The 17,813-nt window shown below is 37.7% G+C and overlaps 1 protein-coding gene across 1 annotated transcript in view; it reads left to right on the top strand.

The window, feature by feature from the left end:
- The window catches only part of LOC149008961 (vacuolar protein sorting-associated protein 52 A-like), a 45,297-nt gene that overhangs the window by 7,972 nt on the left and 19,512 nt on the right, over nucleotides 1-17,813 (top strand). Inside the window, exons 5-8 of the mRNA XM_089161815.1 lie at nucleotides 934-1,029; nucleotides 5,914-6,015; nucleotides 8,652-8,735; nucleotides 17,428-17,508. Of these exons, the coding sequence (XP_089017941.1) occupies nucleotides 934-1,029; nucleotides 5,914-6,015; nucleotides 8,652-8,735; nucleotides 17,428-17,508 (363 nt within the window). The remainder of the gene's footprint in view (nucleotides 1-933; nucleotides 1,030-5,913; nucleotides 6,016-8,651; nucleotides 8,736-17,427; nucleotides 17,509-17,813) is intronic.

Here is a 17,813-nt window from a genome sequence, read left to right as displayed (position 1 = left end):
TGAAGAACGTTTTTTCATTTTTTGCATCTCTGTTATTGGTGTTTTTGGCATTCTGGGCATATTATAGGACTGTCTCCTCTTCCTTCTTTAAGAAAATAGTGTGGATTTGCCTGTTGAATAACATGCTGAATCCTATATCTACTAATACTTACAAGAGAAAATAATATTAAAAAACCAAACAATAAAAGATAATATGGAAAGGATGGAGGATGGTTGTGATTACCGTAGCATAAAGCATATTCCTCCAATTGAGTGCACCTAAAGGTGGATTCTTCTTGGGTTTTGTTTGTAGCTTGATCTTATATTTTCTTGAAGAGATATTATTGAGGTACTTTTTGTGTGTGTGTTCCACTATGCTACATATACCATAATCAAAGAATACTTCTTACGGAATTACATTTTGATATACAAAGTGATTTCACACCTTGCAAAGTACAGTATTTCATCACAGCCAATGAATCCTTATTTACATAGAATTCTGCTTTGAAACATCGGAGATTCCTATTCTGAGTGTAAATAAACCTTTGGGAATTGTTGGAAAAGAGAACCATTTAGAATGGTTTGATGATTTCAAGGTATAGTTTGATAAAAGAAACACATCAGTATGGGCTCAATGTTGACCCCACTTGTAACCTTGCTTGGTAACTCCCTCTTTTCTTTCTGGTTGTTCTAACTTCTAACATCTAATATTAGTTATAAACTTATAATTCCATCACCACATATTGTTAGTTATGTGAATGTGATCTGTGAAAACTTATTTCCTTTTGAAGTCACCAAATGCCTCCAGCTAATCATTCAGGTTCAGTGCAAATAATCTTGGTATTTGTATTGTTATGGGTTTACATGTTAGTGTTCTTTTGTTTCATTTGTGACGATGATTTTCTTGAGGAGATTATTTTTTGATTACTATGATTAATTATTTTTTCCCCATAGGTTGTCATGGAAATATTATCTAAAGGCACAAAACTAAGGGATTATACTAAGGGTGTTGAGAACAATGTTCGTGAAGTTGAACAGAATTCAATTCAGGTTGGTGCTTATGAGTTATGAATTATGTTGGCCTATTCTCTTTTGAAAATCATAGATAGAATCTTAAATATATATATATATATATATATATATATATATATGATAAAATCGCATGTATTTGCTAACACAAGTGTTTGTTACTTTTCGATGTGTTTTGTATATCACTTCTTTTTCATATGCATAAAATATTTTAATTAATGTGCTATATGCTGACGCTTTGTCAAGATTGAAGAAATGAATGAGGACTTGATATGAAAATAAATACTCTTTCTCCCTAATGTGAGAACATGATTGTCACTTTTGGATGTGATTCGGTCTTCTATTTTGTCATGTATTAAAAATATTTGGTATAGATATTTTTTTGAAGTGTTTCTATTTGTTATGGGCTCAACTAAGGCCTGGATTTTAGGTCAAGGGGGAGGTGAGGGGTGCAGGAATTGAAACATTTGTTAAGATCTTTCAGCTGCTTGCTGGGATTGTGGTTTATTATTTTGTGGCTTCTGTACAACTTACTCAGTTAGCTCAACCTATAAGTTCTAGTTTCTATTTCTTGAAAGCTTCTACTTTCTATTTTGATAATGCTTCCTTATTTCTTAAGAGTTTTTAATTGAGTAATGTTGCTTCATTATTATAAATAGGGGCCTGCCATGCTCTAGACATCATTTGATGAATGAGATTTTGTTGATTCAGATATCTTCAGGCTATTGAAGGGGACCTTGGTGCAACAGTTAAGGTTGTTCTGTTGTGATCAAGTGGTCACGAGTTCTAAGTAACAGCCTCTTTGTAGGAGTAGGGGGTATGATTATGTACATTATGACCTTCCCTAGACCTTGTAGTGGCGGGTGCCTTGTTTGCTGGAAATGCTTTTTACTCTATTTTATATTTTTTTAAGTTATGTGAGGTGGTGTCTTGTGAAACTTGATGAGAGGGTGATTCTGCAGTATAGTTACTTTAGGTATCTTGGCTCAATTGATGGTGGTGATAGAGGATGATGTTACACAGTGAATTAAATATGATGGGTCAAATGAAAAGGTAAGTTTATAGGACACTCGTACAACTTGCTATGATGTATGATGTATGATATGGAATTTTGGACAATGATAATGCATCATGTAAAGAACTCATATAACGAACATGAGGATGTTGAGGTAGATGAGTAGCAAAACTAAAAAGCAATTGTCAAGAAATGGTCATATTCGAATTGGTATGGGAGTAACTCCGATACATGCACGAGAAAGTCATTTGAGGTGGCATGTGCATGTTTAACCGAGGCCAGTTTGGAGGAGTGATATAACTCAGATTGGAGGAACTAAAAGAATTAGGGAAGAGGAAAAGTTACCTCATGCATAGCCTAGGGTTTTTATCAAGTGTGACCTTGAATAGAGCTGATTGAAGGACAAGGAGCCACGTCCCGGTCCCATAGCTAGGTTAAGACTGCATTGTTGTATTGAGGTTGTCACCTCTTGTATTTCTCTCCCATTTCTCCTGTCTTTTCCTACTTTTAATGTACCATTGACTGGTATTGGCCACATTCCTGGAAGAACTCCTTGTCTTCTCTTTTTCTCTTACTACTCTCTCTTAAGTTCACCATAAGCTGATCCATTTAATCTCCATCACTTGCCCCATTTATTCACTCTCTTTTAATCAGTATCATTATTAAAATGAGATTATAAATGACTTAGCAATTGAATATCAAAGGCTACATGATGTATCCGGGGTTGGACCCCTCAAAATGGGCCCAAGCCCAACCATGAGTTAGGGATGCCGAATCCATCCGAGGGGTAGAATGGTCAATTCCTACCCTTGGATCGAGCTATAATGAAGACCGAAATCCAGTAAATTAGTTTATTTAGAAGTCTTGAGAGTCTCTATTTTCTTTTGTTTTGAAGTTTCAATTGGAAAGAGTCATTGAGTAGTGTTCTTAGGAAAGAATTTTTTCCTTTTTAAGAAGTCCTGCTTTTAAGAGTAACTTAAATTAGGAAGAATTATTTCCTTTTTTAGTCTAGTTTGTTTGTAATTTGGTTGCTTAGATCTTAAGTTATCTAATTAGCATTAGGTGACTTTGTTTAAGTGAGATCTTAGATCCAAGGGCAGAGATCGCGTAATAATTAGATTCCTTTTGATAAGTGTTTTAGAGTCCAAGTTAAGTTGTAATGGTACCCTAATAGTCAGAATATCCCAATATGAGTCAGAGTGATGCAGAATTGGCAGCATATACAAGGAAGAGAAAAGCCCAATGGTCAAGCCCATCAAAGCCTAAAGATATGATCCAAAACAACCCATGGCTTGCATGGGCTAGGACTATTGTAGTGGGTTAAAATGAGCCCATGGGTTCATGGGCTTGGATTACTTTAGTGGGAGAAGACCAGCCCACATATTTTGAACTAAGCCCAAGTCTAGCTTTGAAAAGTCAATAAAAGGAGCTAGTAGTGGGGTGTAGTAGGTGGATGTTTCCATTATTGTTTTGACTAGTGGTGTTGTGTAGTTGAGTTATTAATAGGTAGGTGGTGTTAGCTAGTGGTTGGATGTTACCATTAGTGTTTATGTCTCTTTAGAATGCTATATAAAGAGACTTATGTAAGAGGTGAGAAAACAACTTGTGAAATGAAATCAAATTGCTTGCTAGCATTCCTCCTTTTGGAGAACCCTTGTGTTTGATCAAGGTAGATTGGTGTTCGATCCAATCGATCCACCTTGCGGTTAGAAGCCCAGGTGTTAAGACTCCTTGTGTTTGATCAAGGAAGGTTGGTGTTTGATCCAATCGATCCACCTTGCGGTGAGAAGCCCGGGTGTTACATGTTACTTTGTTGTCCTTATTGTTTTTTTAATTCTCTTATATTGTTCCATCCATTATTCTTTATAGCATACTGCTGTTTTGAAGACCTAGTTAGTCCTTGTTCTTAAACCAATATCCTTGTTCTACCTCTTCGGTTTTCAGCTTTCCATTATATCTGAATTTTATTTATCTTAAGTCTATCAAATCTGAAGTTGATTTCCTGTGAAAGGTCCTATTTGGTTACTGTTTTGATCATTCAAATTCGGTATCTACATTACAGAGTCTTTTGTTTCAGGCTATAAATAGTCTTTCTATTGTAAGTCATTTTCAGTTTTGATGATTGATGTGATGAATTGATTGAGTTTGAAGAAAGACTTGGTATAGCATGGGATCCTTGGGAGGGTGACTTGCGGTTGGGTTTGAGCTTTGTTTCTACAATTTTCAAGTTCTTCTACTTCCGGCAATCAAGCAACATTCACAGCCTTTTTTTCTCTACGTACAAGTAAGCTACAGCCCCAGTCCCAAACCCTAGAAGCCATTCCTCATCTCCTACTTCTTCCATGCCAACTAGGACCCCTCATCCCAGCCCCTTTCCCTTCTTTTTAAGACCTAGAGTTACCCTAATCCCATCACAAGCCATTCCTCACCCCTTCCCTTTAGTTTCAACCCATTCCCAAACCTTCCCTAGCCCTCTTAGTTCTTCCCCATCATCTTCTTCTTCCAGTGGCAGCTGATCCTACTCCTTCTAGGAGATCATCAATCACAGGCCCATTCCACGTCCTTTCCCCTCATTAGAGTGTTTCTGCAAATCTGAAGTGTTTTGGTGAATTTGAAAATTCTGCAAGTCATCTTCTACCTTGAGATTTGCAGAAAATTCAAATATCCAGAATTTAGATTTTGTTAAGTCTGATCAATTGGGAATTCATCCTAACTGAAAGGACTTCCATTGAGGACCAATCTGGGCAGCAGAACAGCAAGGTATTAGCCAACCCTAGCCTAACTGAAACCCTAAACCTAGGTCCTACTTGGTCTAGGATCTGATTTTCAGGTCTGAATTCTAACTGTCACATAAACTCAGATCTGGACTTCAATTCCTACCTGGGCAGTGTTAGAACCTATAAGAGTCCTAACCTAAACACCTAGAAACTCTTAACTAGTGCTAGTTCTTATTAAAGAGGGTCCTGAATAGCAAACCCTAAACCTGGGTAAACATCACTACATGAAGTCACTGTGCACTTGAGTAACATCCTCAAAGATAAATGAAATATAGGTGTTCAGTTAACTACTTCCCTGAGTTTCCTTACTCTGCTGTGCATGAGAAGGAATAGTTTCCAAATGCAAGTTGCCAAATAAATCCCTAGTAAAACCACAATTAAAACAAAAAATATCAGTTACCAAACTAAGTAGCTTAAGCAAACTAATGCAGTATAAGGATCCTACTATCTCAAAAATGATTTCAAATCAGATGAGCGAGAATTGCTAACCCTGGTAAGGGAAATTCTTGAGAAATTTAGGGTATTGAAGACTGAAGTTTGCTGCATGCCGTTGTCTAGAGTAGTGAGGGTAGGAAAATCATGAATATGATAATAGACTCAAAGCTATGAAACTTGGGCCTTTTGTCTGAATGGACTGAATTCCTTTTGCTATAATTTTTTGATTTATTAAACATAATGTCTGGTGGGACTGAATCAGTGTACTTTTGTGTTACTCATTAAATCCTCTTAGCTGTGCTGAGGTAGAATGGCTGAGACAATACAAGTATTTTTAGGATAGAATAGACGACTTAGATGGGCTCTTTGACTGAGGGATTACTTTCTCTTTTCCTTTCTAAGGCGATAGGAGCCTGACAGGTCATTCTTTTTCTTCTGGCAATCCAGTGGTAGAAATGGGATAATGAACAAGGATACCCTTTACCTTGTTTCATATATTTTGTGAGATGAGCCTTGCAGCAATTTTAGCATTACAAAGGATGCTACTACCTGTTACCATAATTTATTCAATAATAACCTGTTTCAAGTCTCCTGTATAAATGCCTTTGAATTTTTAGTTAATAAGCTTATTATCTTCTTGTGGACTTAACAAATATTCTTGTATTGTCTATCATTCAGGAGTACATAGAGGAAAGTGACAAATTAGTTTCACTTCATGATCAAATTCGTGATGTTGACAGTATCTTATCCCAAATGGAAACTCTTCTTGGTGGATTTCAGGTATGCCTTTTCCTGCTGGTATCTTCTGCCTTCTTAACTTCCATCAACTTGCATTTGGAAGAAAAGTAAAACTTCCGATATCACTATTATTTAGTCAAGTTTAAAGTCCTTAGATATATTGACCTGCCATGTGTCAGCACAGGAGATTGTCCATGTGATAGAGGAACTCAAATCCATCTATTCAATTTTGAATGCCTTTCCAATGTTTTAGAATAAATGGCATTTGTCATTTTTTTTCTTCATAATTTGTAAATAATCTGCCACATCAAATCCCCATATATTGCCACATAGCAGATAGACTAATGAGGACATCAATGAGCAGTTCCGAGTTTACCGGCGACACCGACGTAGAGATCATCCCACGACATCATCTATGTGGATGGATGATGAGTTTGGAGGTTATCGGATTGCTAGGATCCTATGGTTCAATGAGAAACACTGCTCATAGGCAGTTTGTCATGTTATTTTCCTTAGTCTTAGTGGGTTGGGTAGTAGTTTACTATTGAAATATTTTAATTTCATGTTTGAGTCTTTATGGGGCTGGGCCTAGAGTCTATTTTGGCCCAATTTTGAATTATTTTGAGTTTGGGTTATATGTACAACTTAAGTTGGGGTTATTTTGGGAATTAAACATGTAGGGTTGTGAGGGATCAACCTTTTTATTTAAACCTTGTATGGAATTCGTTTTTGGGAATCAATGAATGAAAAAAAGAATTATAAAAGAAGCTCACGCTGCTCTCTCTCTCTCTCTCTCTCTCTCTCTCCTAGCGGTACTAGTTCTTCCCCCTCTCTCCAGGTAATCTCTCTCTCCTCCTTTCACCTTTGTTTCCCACTAGAAAAATTCCCCTTGCTCTCCTCTACAAAGATACTCTTTTTTTTTCTCAAAAAAGACCTAGTTTTTTTCCTGGAAATCTTCTTCTTCCCCAAACCCCACGGTTCTATTTTTCTTGCAGAAAAAAAGAAATTTCCTTCCCTCTTTCCCTTATACGGCAGTCTAGTTGTCTTTTGTTAGTCTCCCTCCCTTCCCGTTGTTTCTTTTCTTTCTCTCCCTCTCTCTTATCACCTACTCTCTTTCCTTACTTCAAAATATTATTTTCTCCTTTCCTAGGATTCCCTACTACTTCAAAATATTTTTTCTTTCTCTTATTTTTTTTCCTAGATGCTTTCTAACCCCTGTTTTGCAGCCAGGATCAGCAGGTAACATTTTCTCTCTCAAAATATTTCTCATTTATGCTTTGGCAGTAGTTTTGTTTAAAACAAAAACTTCCCAAGACTCCCTTTATATTGTTTGTTTGTTGAATTCCTTGTTAGAAATCTGATATTGACTAGGACAACTCTTTTTTTTTTTAAGGTTCTTAATACCCTTGCATACAATTTAGTGTTATGGTGCCAAGATCCCCATCCCCTTGTTTCCCTATTGATTCTTGTTTAGTTGTGCTTACCAGTAAGACTTATTGTGTTTATTTCTCTACTTTAGCTGTCTTACATGCATGATTAATCAGATTTCAAGTGCTGCAAATTCCTTTCTTTGCTATCTGTTAAGAATAGGTGTTTAATTCTAAGAGTCTAGTAGCCCACATTGTAGGTCCCCTAGTTTCTAGGGTTTCTCCTACATCACAGACTGAAGTATATGGTCATCCTAATGTCACCAGGTATAGTGCTGTTTGTACATGTTGCTGAATGATGACTGATTATGTTTGCACGTTATTGATTGCCCAGTTGAAAGAGTATGCTACTCATACTATCTTTTCCGTAAGCTGTTTATACTAGCTAGTGATTTATTTGTTTGAGCAGGAGTGGATTGATGTTGCTTCCCAAGTCTGGTTCAGCTTCTCCCATGATCTGCCATATCCTCCAGATTGGATGACAATCTGGGGCCTATCCCGTGTGTCATCCGAATCCGATCTGGGTGGTAGGTTACTCCTTATCCCAATTCACTTCCACCCCCACCCTTCTCCCGGTCATCCCCCTCCCAATGACAACAACCAAAAAGAAAAAAACACTTATACGATGAAGGATTTGAAGCTGCGATACATAATTGTATTGTTCTACAGCTCTTTTGAGTAATAAGATTCCCTTTGTTTCCTTGTCAAGTTATTCCAATGTTTCTTCTTTAGTTCTGGTTTTTCATGTATGTTTGCAGCCTTTATAATATCATGGTGATAACATGATTTAGTTCATTGCAATGTTGGTGCTCAGTAGCATCTTTTGTGCCATCAAGGCCTAAGGGTATACAATAATGATAGTCTTACATATGACAAAGTGGCATAATTGCATTTTATTTTCTTTGGGAGGAGGCGTTTTACTTCTCCTTTAATGAAAACATAATTGAAGCTGAGATGGATATAGCCTACATTCTAGATTGCAGCTTTTCTATTGCCTGAGGCATGAAAAGGACTTTTACTAGTTCTAGGATGATAAGAACTGCTTAACCTTGGTCATCAATTGCCATCGTCTGTTTCTCTGAATCTTTTTTTCAATATTCAGCCTTGATATTCATAATATGAAGAAGTGAGATTTCTTATTTGATTTATTCATTTGAATCAAGCATATGTCGATTTCCTCCTCAAATTGTGTTGGAACAAAGGAAATCTTGTTGTTGAAATTACTTATATTAACTTAACTTTTTGTGCTAGGCTGAGATTGGTTCTAAGAGTTCAGAGATAAAATCCCTCCAGGAGAACTGCATGGATTTGGATCTGAAGCTGAAGAATCGCAAGGTGAGCCTACTGCCTACCACATATTTGTTTTATTTTTCATATCCTTTTATACTTTTGGTGATTGGTAATGCTTTTACTAAAATACTCTATATTAAGTACAGAAAAATTGGAAATGAAACAATTCAACAAGGAATATATATTCATGTTAAAATAGTTCTTTTTCAAACCTTTAGCTCTTATTGGAGTTGTTGGTTAGGTTTGCAATCTCAATAATCTGATCCGGATTGCTCAAACTCGAGCCAAATATGACATGTTTGCCCCCTCCCTCTGGTCCCTTCGGTGAAAAAAAAAATAAAAAAATAAAAAATCCTTCTTCTAAACCTTTTTACCCTTGCCCAAATAGGAGATAGGATTGGTCTCTGATAAGCCCCTAGTATCACAAGTCTACACTCGACAGGGAAAACAAATCCCTAAATTCTAGGGAAGGAAACGATTGGCAGATTTGAAGAGTCCTATTGCATTCATGTTACTTTTTAGGATTAGATTGAAGAGTCATATTACATTCAGGTTACTTTTGAAGAGTCCTATTCGAATTCAGGTTACTTTTGAAGAGTCATATTCGAATTGGGATGATTCTGTTAATTAATATTGTAGGAACGTAATTGCTATAAATAGGGGGAAGGAAGAGTAGAAGAGACATGTTTTGAGTTATAGAAAAGTTTATGTGAGAGCCATTGCTCTTGGGTAGCCGTAGGAATCACCTACTGCTGGTAGAATGTATTGTTTCTTATTCAACTTTTATTCAAAGTCCCTTTTTTCTTCTTGAGTTATTCCACCTTGTTAAGTAGCCTCATTCAGGTACCTAACAGTCTCCATTGATACCAACTCAGATCTGACCCAAGAGTAAGAACCATTGTTTTGGGGGACCATAAAAGCTGATACAAATTTATTTATGCATCTCATTACTCAGGAGATGTAGATGCTACTTTTCTCCAGGATTAGTTGACAAATAATTTGGTTATTCCCCTCATCAGCCCATTGCTAAGCTTCATATTTAACTAAAGTTTCATGGACTTCTGTAGAATCCTACTGGATTTCCAGATGTACTCTTTGCCAACTCACCCATCCATAAACCTAAAACTGACCACCAAAACCATTTCTTTCACATCACTCTACCAATGAGTGACTCCAAACTCCAATGTTATATTAAATCAACAGAAAGTACTAAAGAAGCTTTAACCCATATTTGGGCTGAACTCTACCTGAACAAATGTAATCCCACTTTTGGAGGTCCTTAGATGAACTCTACTCCTCTTCTATGAGTCTTGAGTTCTATTGAGAGTGCAAATCAGCTTGTCGGTTCTTAATCAGAATTTAAATTACAATGTATCATCCTGTTAAAAACATATGTGCTTTCACAGATCATGGTTCAAGGTCTCACAAGATCTCGGCTAGGTCTTGGTACTCTGATAAGCCAAGACAAGATGCCTTGCAAAATAAGCAAAATTTTTTAATCTCGGCTGAGATCTCAGTTCGAGTTCCCCTTTTGATACCCCTTTCAATGAGTTGAGACGAGATTTCTCATCCATTGTGCGATTTTTTGGCGAAGTTCACCGTTTCGTCATCTGCTGAAACAGGAGAAACGACAAATTTCACTGAAATATCGGACGAAATTCGGCCTCTAAGTTGTCAGCTCCGTCAGTTTCAAATTCATAATAAGAAGAGGATAAAGGCTGAATGACATTTAGGGATATGCAAAAAAAGATCAAATGGTGGAGATTTAAAGCTGGGTTTGGGTTTTCAAAAAGTGTAATAATTACTGACCATGTGAGACAAAGTCAAAGGACTCAAAATGAAGTGATAGAAGCTAGTGGGTCCCATTGATTACACTACTTCCCAGTTCCCACCCTCGTAAAGGCCATCATAAAATGACATGCACATTACATGTCATGTCAGTCAATTCTCACAAGGTCAAGTAGTACAGTGACACATGTCAAGTAGATTTAAAAAATATATTATAATATTTTGTGAGAAATTGTAAAATCAGCAATATATCGCCAATTTTCACGAGATATTGCCGATTTCAATGAGATTGATATCTCACCGAAACAATGCCAGTTTTGATTTCGGTCCCAAAAAATATCGCTATTTGCCGAAACGACCGAAATTGGGTGAATTTCGGCAATATGTTTTGCATGATCTCATCTCTCTTGGCCTCTCTTGACCTCATCTCGACCCCTAGTTGCTTTTTACTCCTTTTTGGCTAGATTTTGTCGGCAAACTGCCGGATCTTCCCCTATGCTGCATTTTCGCTCTACTTAGCTCATCTACAAGTAATCAACAAGAACCAAGTGATTTGAAGCCTTTCTTCAAAGAAGTTAAATTTTCTTTCCCAATTTCATTTTTTCTCAAATAATATGTTCTACGTTTGGTGTTTTGAGTGTAGATTAAATAATTGTTGAATATCTCTTTACTTGACTACAATTTCATGCAACAAAAATTAATTTTCTGTTATTAATGTATTATTTTTTAAAATTTTAAATTAAAATAATATATTCTATAAGTAATTAGAATTAGAAAATAATGAAAAATTCTTATGTTTTGAATATGATTTTAATGTGTTATGCTCCATTGGAATGCTACAACCTCATGGAGTCAAAAATTTTTTTCCTCATGAACATTGCTACTTATTTTTAATCATATTTAATCAATTAAAAAAATTACAAAAAAAAAATTTATGGAAAATTATCTTCCTTTTATTTTTTAAAATGATTCTTATGTTATTTTGTGTATTTTAATTCATGTTAAAGTAAGCATGCTATTTTTGTGTTTTTACAAAAAAGTATGTGTTTCTTGTACGGAAAATTATGTGTTTATGTTTTTATTTACCTAAGAATGCAATTTCATTAATTTAGTATATTTAGGTGTCGAATATAAGCATGTGATGTTCGTATCTTTACAAAAAAGTATGTATTTTTTTTACGGAAAATTATTTGTATTTTTTAATTAACCTAAAAATATAATTTCATCAATTTAGTATATTTAGGTGTTGAATATATAAATGTGTTAGTGTAATAGTTTAGACTCGAATACATCAGTCTAAGAGAATTGTATAGTAGTTTACTTTGATTATGTTTCTTAATACCTACTTGTATTTGATGGTATGTGTGTATGTATTTATCTTATGTATCAATTTGATTGGCTGAACATGGAATTAGTTATGGCACTGGTGCTCCTAACATTTCTTGGCAACATGGAGAGGTCCTAACTATCGACAAAAATAAGTCAAAGTGCAAGTATCGTTTGAACGTGCTGAATTCTGGGGGTGCGACAAGATTGAAACAACACTTAGCAAGGGGATATAGGGATGTGATCAAGTGTCCTAAAGTACCTTATTAAGTACAACAAGCAATTACTGCTAGCTTGAAAGGAGGGAGACTGAAGAGGGCAGAGAAGGAAAGGCATCAAAGGGAGTTTTGATTTGGCAACATTACAGAGGCTGTTTGTGGATGTGGATGAGAAATCAGATGATGATAAGGCTGCCAGAAGTATGGGGTTTGAGTTGAAAGCAAGATGGAGATAGATGAAGGCTGCCTTGGCTCCTAGTAGACATTCCGTACATTATGAAAATGTGAGACAATATGAACAGGCTAGAGGAGCAGGTGCATCTAGCTCAGCATCTCCATCTACATATCAAGAGGTTAGTGGGAGGAGGAGGAAGACTAGATGCAGGAGGATCCAACCTACAGGATGGTGCAATTTGCAGATCCTATACTTTAGCAAAACCCCACCATCTTCAACCAATAATACTACTACCAACTAACCATCCTCAAACATTTGGTAGTAGTAGGGAAGTTCAAGCAAGGGATGCAATCAACACTCGTATTCAACACCAACATTGCACCCAACCCTTCCTGGATCTGGAGGAAACTCCTTCTCCTCCCCCGTGCTCTCCCTGCCATTACCACCCATCTTCGGGCCTCTCCACCAAATTCTGGCTAGATCCATGGCATCCGATGGGTATTCTCTTCACTCTTCTTGCCCCCGCACTGTCTATGACACCTGTGTCCCTAAGTCATCCCCCTTATCAGTTTTCATCACCGACGGTTCATGGACCTCTCCCCCTCACCCTAATCTCACACATGTCTGGAATTCCCTCCCCCCTATCATCCCTCCACCCATGATACAAAGTTTGGCTTCCCTCAACCTCTAAAACCTTCACCATGGCTTCTGCTTGGAACTTGGTTCGATCCCCCTCCCCTTCCCCCACCTGGCCCCCCCTTATTTGGTTCAAAGGTCACATCCCTAGGCACACCCTCACCCTTTGGAGAGCTCTAAACCATGCTCTCCCAACCCAAGCTTTCCTTAGCTCTCACCACATCCCTGCGAACCCCAATTGTATCCTTTGTTGGACTGGTACTTAGGACATTGAGCATTTATTTTTCTATTGCCTTTTTTCTAGTTCCCCTCGGAGAAAAGCCCTTGCTTACATTTGGCCCCGCTCCCATCACTCGTTTGCGTTTGATTGTGACTGGCCTTGGATTTTGAGTAAATTCCCAGGTACCTCTATTTGTGACTGGATAGATAAGCTTGTCTTTGGTGCTATGATCCATCTATGATCCATCATCTCTAGTGGGAGCGGAATCTCAAGCGTTGGACCTCTAAATCTCACTCTCTCGATTCGATTTGGAATGTGATTTATTTTGATGTATCGGCTAGATTCATTTGTATTTCCCATCCCCTAGTTGTTGATTCCCCAAGGAACAGACTCATTGTTGTCTCCTGGGGTCTCAACTCCCATTTCATCCCTTCTCCCTGATCCTTCCTAGTTTGGATCTTTCTTTTAGTTCGTTGTTTGTTTATATTATTACTTATTCATCCAAAAAAAACAACAATATTGCACCTAATGTAGCCCAGGGTTCCTATTACCAAGGGATGATTGATGCAATTGCTAGGGTAGGTCTAGGGATGAAATGATCCACACCATGGGAATTGATGAATGTCTACTTGCCAAAGGAGAAGGAGTTGGAGGAGTACATCGAGACACTTGGAGCATGGTGGGAGACATACGGGGATACTGTGACGGCTGATGGATGGATTAGACCTACTAGATAGTCCATTATTAACTTCATGGGGAATTGTAATGGCAAGACAGTATTCTTAAAGTAAGTGGATACATCCAGGGAGGTGAAGGATGCAAATTACATCTACAAGCTTTCAAGGAAGGTGGTATTTGAGTTAGGGGCAAGCAACTTTATCCAAGTTGTCATGGACAACAGTGCTAACTATAAGAAGGCTGGGGAGATATTGATGACAAGGAAGAGCATCATGATTCATCTTTCTGGACACCATGTGTTGTCCATTCCATTAATCTGATGTCGAAGGACTTGGGTAAGAGGAAGTCTATAGGAAGTGTGGTTGAAAGAGCAAGGTAAGTGACCACATTTATCTATAACTATGGGTAGGCCTTGCAACTAATGAGGAGCAAGCATGGTGATCTGGTGAGGCCTGGTGTCACCTTTCTCGCCACCAATTATATCGTATTGAAGAGCTTTCAACAAAGAGTGGTGGGTCTAAGGTCTATGTTTGCAAGTGAGGATTGGTTTGGGTGGCCAGGATCTAACACACCTGAAGGGAGAATAGCCTAACAGACCAATTTTGATGAGTCCTTCTTGAGGGACCTGAACAGATGGATGCGTATATAGGAGTCAATTGTGTTTGTTTTGGGGATGGTGGACACTAAGAATAAGCCCACCTTGGCTCACATATACCTTGCCATCTAAAAGATAAAGGAGATGGTCAAAGCTGCTGCCTAGAACTTTAAAGTCCTATCCCAAATTCATTGATGAGAGCTGGGAAAAGCATTTGGGCTATCCTTTGCACATAGTTGGTGACTTCATATTTTATACTTTAGAATGTTGATTACATTTTTCTAAACAACTAAGTGATTAGCCAACATATTACCTCAACCCCAAGTACCAGTACAAGTATAATCTTGGGCTTGAGGTCCATTTGATGAAAATGATGCAACAAGTGGTAGAGAAGTTAAAGCCAAATCCCACCAACCACAAATTATTAATTCAGAGGTGGGAACTTATTTCATGGTTTTTTTATTTTCTTCTTTCTTATATAGTACTTACACTTGTACTAGATAAAACTTGAAACATGTGTGTACAAATCAAGAATTAGGGATGCAACTAGGATTTTTGGTAAGGCTGTTGCAGTTGAAGCTAGGAACAAGGGAGACTCTGGTAAATGTATCTAGTTCAACTAAGTAAACAACCAAAGTATGATAAGATTTACTTGCCAAGACCCTATTGTTATTCTGACATTCTATGATGCGGCTAACTGGTGGGTGTTATATGAAACAAGTACCCCACATCGTTAGCTATTCAGGTGCTAATGTGCTATAGCGTACATGCTCATCCTCTAATTACAAGAGGAATTAGAGCACCTTCTCCCTCATCCATAGCAAGACATGCAACAAATTAGGGAGTAAGAGACTTGAGCAGTTAGTGTATGTGCACTATAATATGAGATTGAGATTAAAGCACATACCTAAGGATATGGATGTCCCTTCTCAAGAATCAGTTGAGTTGGCGGATATTTTCTGTGAGGTAAAGAATGAGGAGGGTGATGTGATATATTACTATATTAGTGGGGTAGGGATCAAGGTGCACAGTGATGGATCAGCCAGGGGTTTGCCTTATCCTACAATTGTCTTGGCCATGGACCCAACTGAGGTGGAGGCCTACATGTCTTTAGATGAGGGTATAGTGCACGCACAAGCAGTTACACAACCAGTTATGCCATTTAAAGAGTCACCTGGCTGACCTGATTTAGTAGAGAGATCCTCTACAAACTAAAAAGTGAGACCCTACTTAGTCTTGAAGTCATAGAGGCAATGGTGGTGATGGTGCCATGGAAGCCAAAGAGGGAAGTCACTGATCAAATTCACTGGTGAGACCTAGTTTATCCATGCTATGCAAGATATTGACGACGGTGCTCAGCCTATGACTTATAAGACGCATGGCCTTGACCTACAGTCACAAAGTGATATGAGAATGCATGATTTGGTAGAGAACATGTGGAATATGAACATCAACACCAGTGGTATTGGTAGTTAGTATCAGCCTTGGCAATCCTCAGACTATGCATTACTGGTGACATCACTAGTTCTGAATACAGTGCCTACTCTTATAGAGGGAATCATATTCTTTAGGACCCAACGCTGGTGAGTTCAGCTTTGGGAGTGAAGGTGGGTTGTTGATTGACATCTTTAGAAACCCATACCCACCTATTCAGCAACCACTAGATTTTAGTTTCTACCATGTAAAATTGAAAGTTACCCTAGGTTGTTACACCTTCAATATGCAAATTATGACACACATTTGAGGACTATAAATGCATACGAGAGGTTATACAACAACTCATTGACTTGGGAAGCCTCTTGCACTACACTCATGATAAGATTTGGGAGCAAGTTGAGTGATACGACTCACCAAGTTTGAACTTTGAAGACAATACAAGCATAGTTTGATTAACATATTACAAGTATCTTACTTGTTTCACTTCAGTGTTGAATATGATGGTTTTAATTCAATTTTTACCGGTTGCTTAACAATGGCAGATGAGGATATTGTTTGGCAACACGGAGTCCCTATAGATGAAAGAAGACAGAAAATAATGTGTTAACTACTGTGGTGTCAGTCCTCAACAGAGGCAAATTAAGGTTCAAGGGACACGTGGTTGAATATTATATGATATACCAAGTTCCTAACTGCCCCTCAGGTGAGGATGCTATTCTTGACTACTTGATGGAGTAGCTAAACAACCTATAGTACTTGCCAGACCTAGGGCTGGTGGGGCTGGTGTTGGTGCTGGTGGAGCAGGAGTTGGAGGAGCTGCTTAGTGACTTAGTCATTTATTCCATTTCACTCTTGTACTCTTGTGGTGTAACTTTTAAATACACTGATGTTGTAATGTCATAATGTGGAATCGTGTCTAATTGAACATGTTTGATGTATCATTTCACTTTAAACCTTTATATTTTCATTTATATCAAATAATGATTGTGGATTTCATTTTTTATATGTCTGCATGTTGATTCCTTCAGGGTTTTGGTTTCAAAGTTGCATTCGAGTTGGAACTCATATATACAATTGTTTTCTTCCAAATTTTAAAGCCACCACTGTGTTGAGAAGGCCTAAAATTGGCTAAATACCAAAATTCAGCCCAACCTAAGCCCTAAAACCCAACGAGATGGGCCCTCAAGTTCACTTGAGTTGAGCCTAGATTAAAAACCAGATCTCGGGTGTTCTCAGTTTTTGGCTGGCTGAGATCTAGATCAAGACCGGGATCTCAAACCATGGGATAGATAGTAAATGGGTTTCTTTGCTTAAGTAGAGCTTGTGAACTACGGGTCATTTGGTCAAACTGGTCTGCTGAATCTAGGATTTGGAGGTCTGTATTCAAAACCTCATCTTTGGTCACCATCATCAGAACCCTATTCTCTGGATCTTGAATGATGAAATGACCCCCTTAAGAAATTGAGGGGGACAATTTCTGACTCACGATCTAGGTTGCATAATTTCCATTGGTGATTATGTCCAAGTAACTAAAACAAGAGAACTCTTGGAGCTTTTGATGGTGTTGTGTTCATGTTTCTTATATTATATTTTCCCCCTTCCTTTTCTACTCCTGATTTTATTCTAGGTTTGATTCTTTTGGTAACTTTGGTGTTTCTTCTCAGGCTGCTCAATCAAAATTGGAAAAGTTTGTTGATGACATCATTGTCCCACCTAGGATGATTGATATAATTACTGATGGAGAGGTAAAATTCTCTTCTTCTAAATTCATTCTTCATATAATTTGCTTATTGTTAAAGTCTGCATATGTCTGGGTTGTGATCACCCTTTAGAAGTTGGCTGAGGGCCCATATTCCACCATTCATGATCTTGTCAAATCATCCAATGTGGTGGAGGTATCTCTGTCTTTCACTTGTGATATACTTGCAGCTTGTGAACCTATTCTTAGTATGTTTTGTGTGGTAATTTTTTTTTTCCAATAAAAGAAAGTGCCACCGTCAAGAACACTGATTCATTCTGGGTATCGTATCCAATCTTTAAATAAAATAAA

The sequence above is a fragment of the Hakea prostrata genome, chromosome 7 (genome assembly GCF_041222555.1).
Source record: "Hakea prostrata isolate BN-2017 chromosome 7, UWA_Hpros_2, whole genome shotgun sequence".
Classification (NCBI taxonomy): domain Eukaryota; kingdom Viridiplantae; phylum Streptophyta; class Magnoliopsida; order Proteales; family Proteaceae; genus Hakea; species Hakea prostrata.
The sequence above is the reverse complement of the archived record's forward strand: the minus strand, read 5'-3'. Positions and strand labels throughout refer to the sequence as shown.